This window comes from Xiphophorus maculatus, chromosome 12 (assembly GCF_002775205.1).
Source record: "Xiphophorus maculatus strain JP 163 A chromosome 12, X_maculatus-5.0-male, whole genome shotgun sequence".
NCBI classification, from domain to species: Eukaryota; Metazoa; Chordata; class Actinopteri; order Cyprinodontiformes; family Poeciliidae; genus Xiphophorus; species Xiphophorus maculatus.
Genome location: NC_036454.1, coordinates 28,258,438 through 28,275,293, shown reverse-complemented (window position 1 = coordinate 28,275,293; position 16,856 = coordinate 28,258,438). Strand labels below are relative to the sequence as shown.

At 40.8% G+C, this 16,856-nt stretch overlaps 1 protein-coding gene across 2 annotated transcripts; it reads right to left on the bottom strand.

Moving 5' to 3' along the window:
• Positions 1-94: 94 nt before the first annotated feature.
• On the bottom strand, positions 95-16,806 carry ankle2 (ankyrin repeat and LEM domain containing 2). 2 transcript variants are annotated; one of them, XM_023343420.1, is made up of 13 exons: positions 16,732-16,806; positions 13,545-14,051; positions 12,539-12,733; positions 12,220-12,404; positions 9,041-9,229; positions 8,833-8,955; positions 8,465-8,528; positions 7,209-7,384; positions 7,010-7,116; positions 6,724-6,914; positions 4,953-5,790; positions 3,286-3,417; positions 95-1,961 (listed from the first exon to the last, which is right to left on the bottom strand). In XM_023343420.1, exons 2-13 carry the CDS (start codon positions 14,038-14,040, stop codon positions 1,745-1,747), a joined length of 2,913 nt encoding a protein of 970 aa, XP_023199188.1. In that variant the 5' UTR covers positions 14,041-14,051; positions 16,732-16,806; the 3' UTR covers positions 95-1,744. The 2 variants fall into 2 exon arrangements, with proteins under 2 accessions (XP_023199188.1, XP_014326320.1); XM_014470834.2 differs by lacking the exon at positions 16,732-16,806 and adding an exon at positions 15,467-15,848.
• Between the last annotated feature and the right edge of the window lie 50 nt (positions 16,807-16,856).

Genomic DNA, 16,856 nt, shown 5'->3' with positions numbered 1-16,856 from the left:
GGTTCTTGCTGCGTTTTCTTTCCCCGGGCCAGAAATGAAACATTCAACAGAAAAAAAATAAAAAATAAAAAAGCATGGCACACTCAACGGCAGGGAAGGTGGGAGTGAAGGTTTATTGATTAGATGAAAACAAAAACATGAAAGTTTATTTTAATAAAAATACAGAATGCTAAAAGCACAAGAAGCATGTTCAAATCAGCTTTTTTTTTTTTTTTTTAGGTGCACTTTTGCAAAGTTCCACATTCATTAACATTCAGAGACCAGAACTCGATCTCATCACCTAAGAGCACGAGAATGACGATACAATCTTCTTGGTGAAGTGGATTGTGCTCTTAGACAAAAGGTTAGAAAAATACATTCAGAACGTTTGTTGCTCTCAACTTGAGTGAGGATGGTGTCAATTTGGAAATATTTTTTTTTCCCAACCTTCATCTAAACATAACTGACTCAGCTAGTTCTGAAAAACCTTAACATGTAACATGAATACACGGTAAGCCACTTTGAGTCAGAACAAGACTCCTGGCACACAGCTTGGTTGATTAAAGTTGCTTCCCCCACCCCCAAGGAGTCAAATTATTATTTATTTTTTTTGCATCGTTAGAACGGATATAAATACTGGATGCAACTCATCTAGTCACATAAGGCAGCTTCTGCTTAGTTGACATGTTATCTCAAATGGATCCTCAAGATATTAAACAAGTGTGGATGGTGGTGTTGGGTCACACTGCCCTCTAGTGCTCAAAACAAAAACCAACAAAAAATCCCCCACCCTTTTAAATCAGCTTTAAATCTGATCTTCAGCTAGGAAAAAAACAAATGAAACCTGACTTATGGTTGGTTAGTGCCAACTATGCACTGAAGGTCATGCTTATGACATGGAAAAAACCAAACAGGAAATGGCACTGTTTAAGGCTGCCCTTAATGGGATGCAGAATGTCAAAACATATTGGAGCCATCTGGTAGACATGAAAAAAATGCTAATTTTTACTACAGATCAAAACAAAAATATGGAAGATCTCCGCTTTTTTCTCTCCTTTTGTCTCCTCATACGTTTCATGTACGAGCTAAAGTGAGTCTAAACCGACACAACGGATCAATCACTTCAGAAAATTAAGGCGATTCCTGAACTGAGGAACAACACAGGAAATGGCAGTTTTAAACACCATTAATAAAAACATTTCTTATTTTTTGTGCTACTGACCAACATACAAAAAAATATTTAAAATATTGACAATTTTTTTACTCGTTTTAGTGTTTTCCACGACATTGTTCGGTGACAGAATCCTGACGGCTGTGGGCTGTTGTTTTTTTAAGTGACCGGCTGAACTTTTTTTTTTTTTTTTGGAAGGGGGGAGAAGTGTGGCATGTGTTCACAATATTATAAAAAAAAAAAAGAAAGAAAGAAAAAAGTGGACTCCGGCTATGATCAGAGGTGTTTTCACAGTTGCCACGAACACGTTTTCATGAATTTCCACATAGTTCCACATCCTTACAGTACGTCAACAAACATTTCAGATGCTCCATTTTTTTTTTTTTTTTTACAGTCTAATGTTGATGAGAATTCCTGCTTTACATTAGTAGTACCATACATCATTGATACAAATCTTCCAGACACTTGTGCATATTTCTGTCAAGTTTGGTGGTTTCTGAGCTCTGGGTGTTGTGACCTGGGTGTAGCTGGGGTGGAGGGTGTGTGTGTGTGTGTGTTGGTAGAAGTGAGGAAGAGAGAGGCGGGTGGGGCAGTTTAGAATAGTGGCTCACTCAGGTGCTTGCAGCGGAGGCGTTGGATGTAGCTGACGTTGGCAGGGCTGTACCGGCTGGGACTAAAGTCTGGCGAGGCAGCGTGGCGGACCGGACTAAAGCGATCGGTGGGAGACATCAGGCCGCTGCCGGGGGAGCCGGGGGTCTGCTGCTGCTGCTGCTGCATCCTGAGTCGGGGTTTCACGGCAGGGCTTGGCCAGCTATGCACCAAACACAACACAGGTTAGGTTAGGCTTTCCTGTATCGCCTGTTCAAAAGTAAGTAACGTGGCATGCATCTGCATCTAAAACAGTCTCCTACAGTTTAAAAATCACAGAGTACTGTTCAATCCAACGCCTGAAAACTAAACGAGTTTGGGCCAAGCTCCTGTTGCTAGAAAAACAATTAAACATAAAACCAGTAAATCTGGTTTGATGTACATTAAAAAAATAAAATTTAATTTCCAGAACACTATCCTTATTATGCGGTTCCATCCTTCAACAGGAAGGAGGGCTGTAGCCGACTAGTATTTTAGTAATTGAGAATTGTATTGATTATTCTGACGATTAATCGACTAATCAGACAAAAAAAGAGAGAATATGCTCCAGATTTTTCATTTATCAACTTAAGCCGCTTTTGTATATTAAAAATACATAAAAACATGCAAATAAAAAATTCAACTGAGAAATTGTATTGCCTAAAAGGCAATAGCAGCGTCCCTTTAGTGTACACTCGATCATTTGTGGCGTACTCTACACTACATCTGACAACAACAAAAAAAAAAATTGATCAACCCGTGAATTAATTAATCAATACAGTGCGGCGCTGATCTGTCGATAATTTTTTTTGCTTAACAAAAATCATAAATGCACAGCGAAAGATGCTTAACAGAAGATTTTTATTTATGTATTCATTTATTTACAGAATCTAAACAAGGTGAATCTAAACATGGCACTAAAAATTCTGGGTAGAACATATTTATAAACAAAGGTTTATCAAAAATGCTAGGTGTTTATATATATATTTTTTTGTTTTAGCTTAATTACTGCTCCGAGTATGTTGTTCTGTCAGCAAGAGTCCTTTTTTTTTAAGTCTGTATACTCCAGTTAACGATTAATCGATTGCTAAATTAGTCAATTATTTCAGTAATCGACTAATCACGATTAATCCTTTCAGTGCATCATTTTTATTTCCTTCTACTTCACAACATGCTGGTCTATAAAATGAAATCCCAATAAAACACGCTGAACTCTGTGCTTGCTGAACAACAACATGTGAAAAAATTCCCATGTGAATAGTTTCAGAAGACACTGAAGACTACGTAGTCCTGCAGATATTCAGGCAGTGCCTTTGGGTGTTGGAAGGAGTCCAACTGGTGTGACTGGAAATATTCGCAGATTAAGATTGTGAAAACAGTACTCTTCAATAAGAGTTTAGGAGTGGTTAGGATCATATATAATATATATATATTATAATCTGAAGTCATCAGATACTGAAAGCGCAAAAAAAAAAAGAAAGAAAGAAAAAGACTGCCGACCCACTGACCTCTGCATGTCCGATGGAGAGTACGACTTCATTGTGCTCTTCCACTTATGCACACTGGGATACTTCTGTGGATCGATATCAGCGTCCCGCAACGCTGACATGACCTCGCTGTCCAGCTTAGTGGGCGAGTCACTGTTAAAGCACGCAGGATTCATCAGCTGCATTGTTATCAAAACACTCATTCCCCACCTGTCATGACCCGCTGTGGAAGGAAAGCTGGAGTAGAAGCTGCTGCTGCTTCACGCTAGACTCAACAGGACCCAAAATATGAAGCTTTAGCTGTTGCCTTTAGAGCAAGGGTGTCCAAAGTGTGGCCGAGGGGCCATTTGTGGCACAAATAAATAGTTTATAAAGAAAATAGTCTTAGAGAAAAATGTTCTCTGCCTTTCAAAAAAAAGAAGGAAATTTTAAAATCTAATAGTGGAAGATTGAAGCTGAGCCAGACCTTAGAAGGGGCTTATAGGGGCAGCAGCCCAGGGCCACGAGTTTTGTGGGCGGCCTAAAGAAATGTTTTGTTTTTTTGTATATATTGTGTATGTTTTACAAACATTACATTAAACTCATGGACTCATTTTGCATGTGTTTTTTTGTTTAATAAAGTTTGATTTTTATTAGTTCAATCTGCACTCAAATCTATGAAAATGATCTTTTTGGGACCATCTGCCATACGTTTTAAACAGACCAACCATCAATTCGTACCTGTAAATGTGTAGACCTGTTTATTATTGTTTGGGTGAAAACTGTATTTTTGTTTTCTTGGTATGGGGCACCAAAGCTGACACCAGCCCAGGGGCCCCTTATCCTTTTAAATAAGGCCGTGCACACAAGACGAAGGACTCATCTTTTATCAACCAGATAAAAGATGAGTAAAACGTTTTTCATGTTGATTCAGTTTCATAGTAACCAGGACAGCAAACATCTACTTTTGTTGCATCCATTCTGAAAACTTGGCTAAAAATTGCAAGATTTTTTTTAAATGAACAACCGATAAATAAAAAAAGTCTAAAGATAGTAAAGTAATCGTCTTTAAGAACGTTGTTCACAGATTTTGTTTCAGTTTTACGATAATCTGCAGCTCCCTTTTCTACATACTGTGTTTTGTTTATAGTCATTCAAGCAAAGAGTTTGTAAAAACTTTTTAAATTAAAATAGAAAAAAAATAATACTAATAACCTTTTGAGGCCTGGCCTACCACAATAACAGATTTTACTGGATGATAAATTGTCCCAGAAATTATTGCAACTAATGGCATAACGATGTAAGATCGCACTATCAAAAGGTGAATAAACCTTGATTTTGTGCAGAACACCCCACATCGCAACTACAAGAAATTTTACATAACCAAATAAAAAAAACAACCCAAAAGTAATAAATAAAACTGCAAATAAAATTAATTATGAAGTCTCTGTGAACAAATATTAATCATCATAATGGAAGTGATCGCGCTCATTTTAATTTATCGTGCAATTAATTGACTTACTGCGACTGGCGTATTTGTGGACCACAATCATTTTCAACTCGATGGTTTCGGCCAACATGGTGAAACGTTTGGACACCCCTGCTTTAGAGCTTTACTTAAGCAATAATAATCTACAGTATGAAATGACTAACTTCCTCCTGATGTTGCTAAAGATGTAAAAACAGCAAAAGAAAGCGACGCGACTCACCCCTCGATAAAAAGTCCTCTCCTAAAGTGCGGCGGGGTCCTGGGTAGGAACTCGTGGGAGTTATCTAGAGACTTATACGAAGATCCTGAGGAGCCGGAGCTGCTCAGGTCCCGGCCTCCATGGTCCCACGACTTGGATCTCGCGCAGAAGTTGCGCACCCCAGATGCTGACCCTCTAGTCCTCCCCAGCAACTCCAGACTCTCCTCGGCGGTTAAGTATTCATCTGAGCTACCGCTGCTGCTACCGCTCCCGCTGCTCTCCGCCCGGTCCCTGCCGTCCTGCCGGAGCGACAGGCGGTTCAGGCCGGAGCTGAGGTCTGTGGCCGAGAAGGAGCTGCACGAGTTGCGGCCGTCCTTGTGCCGGTTCCTGCTGCCGCTCCGCCGCTCGAGGTAGCCGGCGGGGCTGTCTGCGGGCTCGCGGAGCGACATGCGCTCGAACTCCGCCATCAGGTTGGAGATGGGCGACAGCATGCAGGAGGAGGACGGAGAGCCGCGCGGGGACGCCTTTTCTCCGTTGTGAGTTCTATCCCTGGACGAGGACGAGGAGGCGCACGCTTCGCTTTTGCAGACGACGCCGGGCGACAGGAGGCCGTCGTCGCAGCAGCACAGCAGGTCCCGCTCGGCGGCGTTCTCGATCAAGTCGGCCCCGCGGTGGCGCAGCGCGATGTGGAACTCCCGGCCGCCCACGGCGCCCTTCAAGGTGTCTTTGGACGCGGCGGACGAGGTGATGCTGGAGAGCGCCGCGTTTTGACGGTTCTTTATCTCCTCCAGGCTGATGTCGTCACCCTCATCTAGGAAGGCACCGACTGAAATGGAGTTGCAGAATTTTTTGGGCTTGCCTTGGAACACAAAGAATAATCGAGATGGATTTATTAAGAAAGCAGCCAATTACAAAAGAAGCATGCAAATCCATGACTTCCTATGGCAATTTCTAGGAATGGGCTGTACAGACTTACAAGCTTTATTACGATATTTTGTGGAACTGTTGTGATAACATTAAAAAGTACAACAAGAACTATTTACTACTTCTTTTTTTTTAGGTAAATGTATGGCTGACAAAAATAAATACTGTTATTGAAAAGCATCTCCATTTGTAAAATGCTTCTCTAGGACAACAGTAACAAAAAATGTGATTTGAATCACTAAACTGCACATTTAATCATGCTTCAAAATGTATTAATATTCATTGAACAAACAGTGGAGAGGTTCTACAAACATCATTAATTAAAATTTACTGTGAGAACGATAAAATTTATCATGACAAGTACAACAATAAATCACAATTCAATTCTTAAACACAATGTCATAGAGGTGGGCATTTATCATCTTTTTTTAATGCTTATTACAATTAATTTATTGTGATAAAATCAAACAACACGATTATTCGGGTAAAAACAAGAGGTGCACCGATTATTGTTTTCTGGCTGATCACCGATCTTTAATAAGCCCGATCTGCTGATTCAGGTTTTGGCCGATACAGATTTTTTTTGTCTGAAAAGTTGCTAAATATAGGGACAAAAGTCACTTAAATTGACAACAGTGGGGCGACTACCATTACTCACACATGCATGAAGGCGTGACTTGGTGGGCTGATTTTCAGCTCTTTGCCGAGGTACATAAGATTGGTGGATGAGTTCGGTTCGTGTAAATATCGTCGCGATCTCCCAAAATTAAGGAAATCGATGCAGATTCATCAGTGCGCCTCTAGTTCATTTGTTTTCTATTCCACTAACTAAGACTTTGCAGCTTCTCAATAAACAGAAGGCACCTACCTGGCGAGGGAGTTTTGAACCTGTTGCTGGTCTCGTTTGGCCCCGCCCCTTCATGAGCCCGGTGATTAAAATCCTTCTTGCTCAGATACTCCTCCAGCTTACGGAGCCCCTCGGAGGAGGACAGATCCACCAAACAGTCCAGGAAGCCCCAATACTCAGCCCAGGGGTGCCCCATCTCATGAGCCAGGTCTCTGAATTCGAAGAAGTTATTGATTAGTTACTCAGTGGTTAAGACAGCAGAAACCTTCTACTCACTATTGTCAGGACTGTGAGGCTTAGGACGTACCTGCCCACCCTCTCAGCCCCTCTGTCCGGGTCGGATTTAAGAATGTGGTGGAAGAACTCAGCCCGGTCTCTTGGTGGCGTCTTCCAGGACCGACGAAAATCATCCGCCTGCAGGATATGACAATACGTTGCTGTCAACAACTGGTGACGGTGGTTAATTTTGGGGATAGAGCATCCAAGCTACAGAGTAGTGAACTTGCTTTAGACGGGCTAAGTGGGCCGGCGAAGGCTGTGACCGTCATCCAAGGATCTGTGGGGCTCCTTGTGTGTCGCTGGATCAGAGAGAGGCTCTCCGAGGACTCTGGCGACCAGGAAGCACCGATGATGGGCAGAGAGGTGTTGTCGGTCGCCCTCAGTAAGGGAATATAGCAGCGGTCTGTGAGGCAACGCAACATAAACTTTACATAGGTATTTGTGGCCATGCGTCTAATTTGGATAACATTTTCACTCCAGACAAACAGCTCAAGCGATAACTGAGTGCCGTCACGTTGTGGATTGCCACAAGAACGTGAGTTGGTGTATTTAGCTGGTGGCCATTTAGGAAATGCACCAGCACCAAGTTCTAAGTTCTAAAATAATGACAGTACCAGTCTACAAGCAGCATCTGTCATTTGTAAAACCCAGAATTAAAAAAAAAAAAAAAAATCCAGAGGATTCTTATTTTAAAGGGGCGGTATCATGTATTTTCCATGCACATCAAGTAGGAAAACAGATTAATAATTTCTCTATAAAAATGTCAGAAGTCATAGTCATCCAGAAATGTACAAATATGATGAAATGTTCAAGGTTTTGGGAAGCTTTTACCAATACAAACCTTGAGTGAAAATAATTGCAGAATATCTAATTTACACTTTCACAAGAGAGACTATAGCTAGGTTTTCTGTAAATATTGAGAGCATGACTGATTATTAATTATTAATATCAAGACCAGAGTTAGCATCCTATCATGTCTTCTAGAGAGAGTGTCTATCTTACGTAGCTTTGCAGTTTAGCTGGATTTGACTAAATTATCTGAAATTGGTCCCCAGCATTGCATGGTAGTGCTGTTAGCTTTTCTAACAGCACTACCTGTGTTTATTACCCGTACCTTAACTATGAGATAACCAAGACTGAAAACATTCCCTCATAAACAGTGATCTGTGTGGGTCTCCTCACTGATAGTAAAACTAGCTAACTTTTAGTCTTCCATCAGTTCCATCTTCCACACTGAACAGTGAGTTTTAGCTCGATCTTTTGGGGCTCATGTACAGAAAGCGTCTTTAGCTTCCGACCGGCCAATCATCAATCAGCTGACCCCCATGAGCTTTGAACAAATAGTTTTGGTCCTTAACATAACTTAAAAAGTCCAAATCAAATTCAAAACTCCATGATGTAACATTCCTCATTAGCTTGTTCCTTCTTGGTACATGCAACTCCATATTAGGCAAAAGGAAGAACAAACAGAGGTCATCCTTACCCTCCAAGAAGTCACTTATTCTCTGTTTCACTTCTGCAGTTTTATTTTTCCTGCTACAAATAAGCTGTGGAAGGAAAGGAAAACAAATGAGCGATGCCAAGTCTGCACACGCCACTGTTGTCAGAACAATTTGCCCATCTATAATTAGCTTCCATTATTTAGTCAGTGACTGCCAACATATTTGAAAAAGGTCACACCCTCTGCAGCTACTCACACACAACATAAAAATAAGCATGGTTGTTCTCTAGCTAGCTGACTGACAGCTCTGACTGTGTGCATTCACATGTTAATGAAGCCTTTCTTTGTGACAACGCAGTAAATATTGACTAGGAGTTTGTCAAGATGAGGAAGTGTTTATAGCTCCTTACGTCAGAAGGCTTCTGGCCGTCCCGGTTCTTGCAGTTCTTCTCGATGTCGGGGTGCGAGCAGAGCACGTTGACCACATCCGGGCATCCAAACTTACAGGCAAAGTGGAGCGGCGTTTCAAAGCTCTGAAGCAGAAACGAAAAACTCTCCTTATGCGTCTCGAAACGACGTGCAAGTCAATGGGGTTGAGGTTATGGAGCTAAAACTGACAGCCTTATCTGGAGTGTTGAGGTAAAGATCTACAATGTAGCGGATTCGTTTCTGCAGCATGACCTCCTGGTCGTCTGGGTACATGAGGCGCATGAACTCGGGGTTTTCCAGGGTGTCCAGTAGCAGCTGAGCGATCCCCGCCTGGTTCTCCTTGGCCGCCACATGCATCACATTGTACCGGCAGCCCTCCTGATGGTAGAAAAAAAAAAAAAAATAGACGCACAAAAAAAATAACGTATAGAAATGATACTCAGAAATCAACTTGGCCAGCTGAAGTTACAAATTTGTCAGCGTCCGCTTATTTTTAAAGAATGAAGGCTCAAAACTGCCATTATTGTCAGTATTATGCTAAAATGCCTCATATCGAGACACTGTAATGAATTTATGCAATCAAGAGACAAAGGCAACAATTCATCAGATTAATCAATTATTGAAATAATTGTTAATTTACATATCAGTTTAGGGTATACAGACTTAAAAAAGCCATTTGAAAAATGCGCAGCAGTAATTAAGCCAAAGCTATACAAAAATAGTTTTCGCTGACTGAACAAACTGAAGTTGTGTTGTTTTTATACGTTTGACCAGTTTGTGACACTATTGGTGTATTCAAGAGCGCTATGCTGGTGCACAGTAATAAACATATTTTTCATTCAGTACATTAAGATTTGTGTTTTTTATTTAAAAAGAAACATTTCAAGTCTATTCAACACTGTTGTACTGTATCGGATCATATCAGCCAATACTAAATCTCAGATATCTGTATCGGTATCGGAAGTGAAATAGTGGATCATACATCCCTATTAGTTTTAGCTTCATTGGGGTCAGATTTACTGAAGGCATCTCATTTTAGAAAAGAAAACGCGTATTTTCTTATTGTCCAACACTAGCTATGTTCTTCTTAATGCTGGCTGAAAGCAAGTTGCTGCTGCAGGCTGGCGCTGACAATGGAAAAGATGTTTACGCATCAACACACGTCAAGGTTCCAGGCCGGACTGGGTTCCTCTATTAATAGAAGAGACGTTCCAGAGTTTGTGGAACTTTGGCTTCAAAATTACAACCAAAGAGTCATCAGGTTTAGTAGCAATTGATACCCTTTCACTCTGGAAGTCGGGCGTTTAATTCAGATTTATTCTAATGTGGATTCATCCCCTTCGCCTGCCTTGCAAAAAAAAAACTTAATATTTTTTAAAATCTTTTTTCACGTTACAGCCGCAAACGCCTGGATTTTTTTGAGTTCATAGCTGTGAAGTAAAAGGAAAGGGATATATAGTTTCTAATTTTTAGTAAGAACATCCATCTGTATTTAGCCTCTCTCTCACAGCCCCACCCAATGAGTAGTTACTTTATAGAACCTCCTTTAGCTGAAATTACAGCTGCATGTCATTTATGGGACGTCCTCATTAACTTCCAACAGCTATAGCCTGAAAGTTCTGCTCATATATATATATATATATATATATAGTATATATATTTATTTATTTTTGCAAAACAGCTCAAGATTTTAACTTTGACTGGGTCTCAAACAGATGAACATGTTTTGATCTAAACCACTGCAGCCTTTTTTGGGACCTACAACAATTTTTTTCCTATTATTTTGCATTTTGAATTAAAAATAAACAATAAACAGGTTGCTTTATAACTCTGGGTCTATGTTTAAGGTTGCTCTGCTGAAAGGGAAACGTATCCCAAGGTTCCAAGTGTTTTGGAGGCTCCATCTGGTTTTCTCCTTTTCTAGCATTGCCCTGTATTTAGGTCAAGCCTATTCATCAGCTTTGACCAGTTTCCCTAGCAACATAGACCTGCCACAACTATATTTCACAATGTGGATAGTGTGTGTAATAAAAATAACCTACTGGGTGTGAAAAATTTTAAGGTTTTGATAAAAACATCTCAAATACGTTTAAGTAAAACAGAAAAAAACAGAGAAGAGATTGGCCGTTGAATGTTCAGCAGATATTATTGCAAAGTTTGATTTCTCAGCTAAATCCAACACCTCTTCTGACTAACGGCCCCTCCTGCACGGGGGGGAAAGCTTGTTCCAACAGAAAGCTGACACATTTGGTCTTGCACATTTTTGCTGTGGTTTAGGAGGCTGACTAAAAGCTTTCATCAATGCAAGTGTGACCTTTTCAAACACGGTTGGATTCTTCCTTTTTTATCTAATGCATAGACAATAGGGGAATTTCTGGAGTCCCGTTTGCCTAAATTAAATTTAATTCAGTCAGGCTGTATGCATAATACTGACACCAGAATTGATCAAAGTTCAGATCTGGGGGAAGAATACAAGAAAACATCAGCAGGAAACCGGCTGCAAGTGTTTGACAGGTTGGTAACAACTCAACGGTTCTGATGGTTGGAGTTGACTTAGAAAGAGATGACCATGAATGCACCACAGACCCCGTCACACCATTATGTTAGAGAGATCAGCTAAAGGTTCTGCAGAGACTGATGCTAAATAAAAAATAAAAAAAACACACAAATAAATGTAGACAAAAAACCAAATCTGATAAAATGCAAGCTGAAATATTTGACCACAAATCCCAACAGCGTTTTTTTTTTAGCATCTACTAAAGAATTAGGGAAACTTCCAAATGTGACTCAAATGTACTTTTCCCCCCTCCAAATGGGACCCATATCCGATTTTTCCACTGCAGTTTAAGCGGCCCACTTCCGATCTTTTTGTCCCCCCCAAAATTTCGGATTCGAAATCTATTTCCTATCCGAAATGTATCTGCCGCGTTCTTTCTGACTTTTGTTTCACTGATGTGAGACACACGTCAAAATTTTTGCATCGGAAAAATCAAAATAATGTAAATCCGGACAAAAACAAAAGCTGGAGATTATGATTAAGAAAAAAAGAAAGAAGTGTGGAGCGCATCACATCACAATTCCACCACTAACTCTGACTACACATCCAAACAGACTTCTCTACAGAAGTTGCAGTCAGTGCTCCACAAAAGCCCATCGCTATTAGTTGAGCTTTGTTATTATTATTATGATCCAACAATAATATCTACTCCTATTGCTGATTAACTCTAAACTCCATCCATAAATGGCTCAATCCAATACTTTTTCCATAAACGGTGCGCTGCTGTGTGACTGTAATTTCGCACCAAGTCCTGCTGTGTGAATGTAGCCAAATGCTAAATAACATCAAAATATTAACTTCCTGCTCTCACCTGGACAACAGTGGGATTATCCCCCGAGCCGATCAGGTAGCGCGGGTTGCTCCAGACGAGCTCGCTGAAGGCTTGCTCATCCCCCTTCTCCACGGCTTTCCGGAGTTTGGCTGTCAGGTCCTGACTCCTCGGGCTTTTAAAACTGTTGGCCTTCTCCCTGTTGATGGTGTCCACCTCCACGTGTTCTGTCATGCCAAAAAAAGTTAAAATAAAATAGCACCAGTATTCAAAGATCAGGCAAAATTTTTTTTTAAAAATTGTGATTTTATTCGTCTTTCATATAATGCGACGGGTCCGATCGCCACGCACACAATCCCACCTTTCCCGACGAATAGTCCAGGTTTGATGGGCGAGATGCAGGGTGTGGACTTGCTGGGAGATGGGCAGTAGTCACAGAGTCCCTTAGAGAACCTCTCCGCCTCTTCCTGGCTGGTAAAGGCTTTGAAGCGTGCACCCTTCATGGTTTTTACAGCCTGAAGTGCGTCTTTCTTATCCGTGTAAACATGTGCTCCCTCTGCAGTACACACACAAAGACACTCAACCCTGTTCGGTGATAACTACATTGCCGAGTGCTTCTAGGCCCAAATGTTTCCATCATGTTTACTTAACTTACAATATTTACCGAAACCGTCACCAGATTTTCTAATAGTGCACCTTTCATCTACCTGATTTATAAAACTAATAGAGATATTTCCTAAATTTATGCTGATCTGTCACATAAAATCCCAATAAGAAAATGAAAATGAAGTTTGCGATTGCACCATGACAAAATGCGTCCACTCCAAAGTCCCTGGTGCGTGGTCGACATCAAAAGTCACGAAGGGTGACAGGAAGAACAGGAGCCAAATGTCCTGATCAACCTCACACTTTCTGTTCTGTTGCTTCCTGAAAGCTTTTCTGCTCTCTCTTGCTCCCCAATCATCAGTAATGTGAGCCTATTCAGGCAATTTTGGACTAAAATGCTCCACAAGAAGTTAACTCAACACGTAATAAAAGTACAACGCGATGAGTTAATATAAAGTAAAATGATTTAGTTAAAGCAAAAATAGAGGAAAAAAAACTACCCATGTAATGCTCAAAATGGACAAAAATTTGCAAATGTTGGGGGAGAGAAATTACAAAAAACAGAGGAGTTGACAACAGTCATTGGTAAACAGTCAGGATAAACTTCAGAAGGACTTCAGACTCAGTTAAAAATAGATAGATTCAAACAGCTATTTGCATACTAAGAAGAATCCATCAGTAAAAAATGTGTTGTTTTTCATCAAAGAGAAACAGTTAAGAACATTTACATGAACCCCAGCGGAGTAGGTTCTCCATCTTACCGGTTCGTGCCATCACGTCCTCCCACAGCGGACAGACTCCATAATAAAACGTCGGAGACGCTTGTGCTGGCTTTGAAGGGGTTTCTGCTTTGAACTGAGAGCTGCTGCAGTCGGCCGAGCTGTTAAAATCTGACTTTCCTGAGATCTCCTCTTCATCGGGAGGGTTTAGACCCACATCATATCCAAAGTCTAAATCTTCACCATTTCTCTGAGAGGTGCTGCTGTTGGCTGCAGCGGACTCGAGTGAAACTGCTGAGGTGTCACCTGCCGCAGGTTTGGAGAAACTGGCGGCGCCGTCTGTGACCTGGGATGAACAGCTGCTGTCTGTTTCAGCGGCAGCAGCTCCCTCTTGTCCGGCCAGAACTCGGGCTAGCTTCCTCTCGTAGGTGGCTCGGGTCGTCGATGTGATGGGGCCACACTTTAGGTCTGCTCTGACGAACTCCTCGGACAGCTCGGCGGCGCTCAGCCCCCTCAGCCTGGTCAGAACCGCCTCCATTCTTCAGCTCCCTGGAACGCAACACACACTCTAAGCAACTATGATCACTACAATTCATAATTTTCATAAACACTGTGCTAAAAAGTGAATTAAGAGATGCACCAATCAGGCTTTTCCCAGCTGTCATAGATTTCCAGTTTTTTGTTTGTTTTTTCCTCCAAAAATACGTGCGGAAGCATTATCTGATTTTTATCAAGCTCAAAAAGTGCATCAAAATTGGTTGGATGAGCTGATGTACTGAAAAAGTGTTGCAGTTCTTAGTTACAATTCAATAAATACAATTGAGTTCAGTCTATTTATATAGTGCCAGTTGACAACAAATGTCAAGGCACTTTACAAAAGAAAAGAAATCAATTCTATCCACACGTACATTCCAGTTGTTCCTTGTTATCACACAGTACAGTAAGCACAATTAATTATTCAAAGTAGATTAAAACGTTTCTACGTAAGGAAATCCAGCAGATTAAATTGAGTCATTTGACTTTGTTTTTCATTTAAATATCTGACTTGATAATTACAGATTGCATCAACAATGCAAAATCAGCCAATTCCACATTCTTGTCGACTGGTTGGAGAATCTCTATGCATAAAGAAATTTAAAACCTCAGTAACAGTGAGAAAGAAAAATATGGCACTGTCTTAATATGCATATTATACAAGAAACAAATACAGAATTATAGAATTGAACATTTTTGTATAAATTAAATTATAAGGCTATAAATAACTTAATTTGAGTATCTCTGAAGGTGCACAACATCTAGGAAATTAACTAAAACGTGACATAGGGATTGACATATCTAACTTATTTTAACCCAATCTTTTCAAATGTTGCCTAAATTTAAATGTGAAATTCATCACTTTTTCTAACATTAAGGGGCTTTTTAAGAGATAAAACATGCTAGCCAACGACAAAAAGGTGTTTCTTTTTCATTGTGTAGGACGTATTTAATATTCATAATAGCTTTCTATCATTCAAATTAATTTCAATGCAAGGTTATTAACGGAGTACTTTAAAGAAACACTCGTAAAAATGTGTACTAATAGTAAAAATTTCACTCCGAACATAATTTCAGAAGGACAGACGGCACTAAAGTTGGGCTAGCCTCAGCTGGCTAGGATGCTAACAGGAAGGCTCGAGCTAAGAAGCCGGGGAGTGAGAGCGTATGAAAGCTAACACACGGCTCACGTCAAACTGCTTCGCTTTGTTACGGCGGAAATTATTAATGCTGAATAAAAGGACGAATGCAACTGCTTAGCGAGCTGAAAACGGGGAGTCAATACTGGACTGTACTTTCGCATGCTGTCACGCCCAAGTATGTCATTCGAGACGGGTTTTTCGGACAAATCTGATGCGTGGTAATGATGCTGATAAACATCCACGTGTTTAAGCGATGGCATCCATCTGCAATAATGTCCTTATACTCACCGAGGAACATCTCGCTGCAGAGGTTCGCAGGTGTGGAGTACCGCTTAGTTTTTGCACAGATAAACTTAGACACAAAGCTCAAGACGGTCTGGAATAGCCTCATTGTTTACAACATGTCATGCGCATGCTCACTTTAAAGGGAGGGCGCGCGTCGCTTTCGCGGTCCGTAGGAAAATCCTAACCCCACGGCTTGAAAGCGATAACCACCGAGCCACAAAACAATTAAACAGAAAACAACAATGTTTCAGTGTTGAATACAAAACACCAGAGACAGATTTCAACATCAGACGGGTCTCGCTGATTAACTTCTACAGCATTGCGCTATTTTTATAAGCATCCTAACCTTTTGTAAACAAATACCAAAAATTATTTGCACGCACCAGCTATGCATAGCATTCTAACCACTGACAGGTAAAGGAAATAACACTGATGGTCTCATCCTTATGCCACATACTAGTGGATGGAACCAATTGGTCAGCAAGTACAATTTTGTCTCTCATTGCAGAGTCGTTATCCTGCTTAAATGAGCCTGAAACAGTGATCTAGCCTTCACATTCCCAAGGTCTCAATTAAGTCGAGCATCCGTGAAATATGACCAAAAAAGTCCGATCCAGGGAGGCTCCACCTGGCAACTTACAGGATCTGCAGCTAACACCACAGCCCCTCTCAGGTACCGAGTGACCCTATGCCTGTATGATTTGGCAACAAATAGGGAACAAACACACAGATGGTCAAGTTATTATACCTAACCGGTGTGTGTACGTATTTTCCGTGTGGCGTGAACGCAGCACCTTGCACTAAAAAGCAAGACGTGAACGCTTGATAAACTTGATATCACGTTTCTCTTGCCAACATGAGATATGACAGCTTATGACGAAACGTTTGAACATGCAGAAACGTAAACATGGCTATAAAATATATAACCGATATGTATGTGAGCCAACGTATGCTTAACACGTTTAAGGAGTAACTAATTGCTCTACAAGGTTATGCCTGTGAAACAGTGCGTTAGATATGGACTCGGAAAAAACTTTACAGCGACACCAGCTTAATGATTTGATGTAAGGAACAGTTTGTACGGTGTCATTAGCCGACTAGCATGACAAGCTAGTGGTTACACACCACAAACACTCGAAACTAACCAGGATATTAATCAGTGACTTTGCTACAGATAAATAATTTTCAGCCCCAGTTATACAATATTTGCAACTAAAACATAATGCTTTGCTGGCTAGAAATAAATATTTTAAATGAAGTATGCCAACCTCCTCCTCCTCTCTCCCCGGCTGCTAATGCTAGGTGTCTTCTCACCGCGACGCTTTCAAAATGTTGAGCGTCAGGACCCCCTTTCGTCCAACATATTGCCTGAACAAAATTACGCCTTTAACGT

Coding starts and splice junctions, on each gene's coding strand:
- ankle2 (XM_023343420.1), bottom strand. CDS start 14,040: ATGGAGGCGGTTCTGACCAGGCTGAGGGGGCTGAGCGCCGCCGAGCTG. Junction 7,385..8,464: donor AATAAGTGACTTCTTGGAGG/GTAAGGATGACC, acceptor GTTGCCTCACAG/ACCGCTGCTATATTCCCTTA. Junction 5,791..6,723: donor GTTCAAAACTCCCTCGCCAG/GTAGGTGCCTTC, acceptor TTGTGTTCCAAG/GCAAGCCCAAAAAATTCTGC.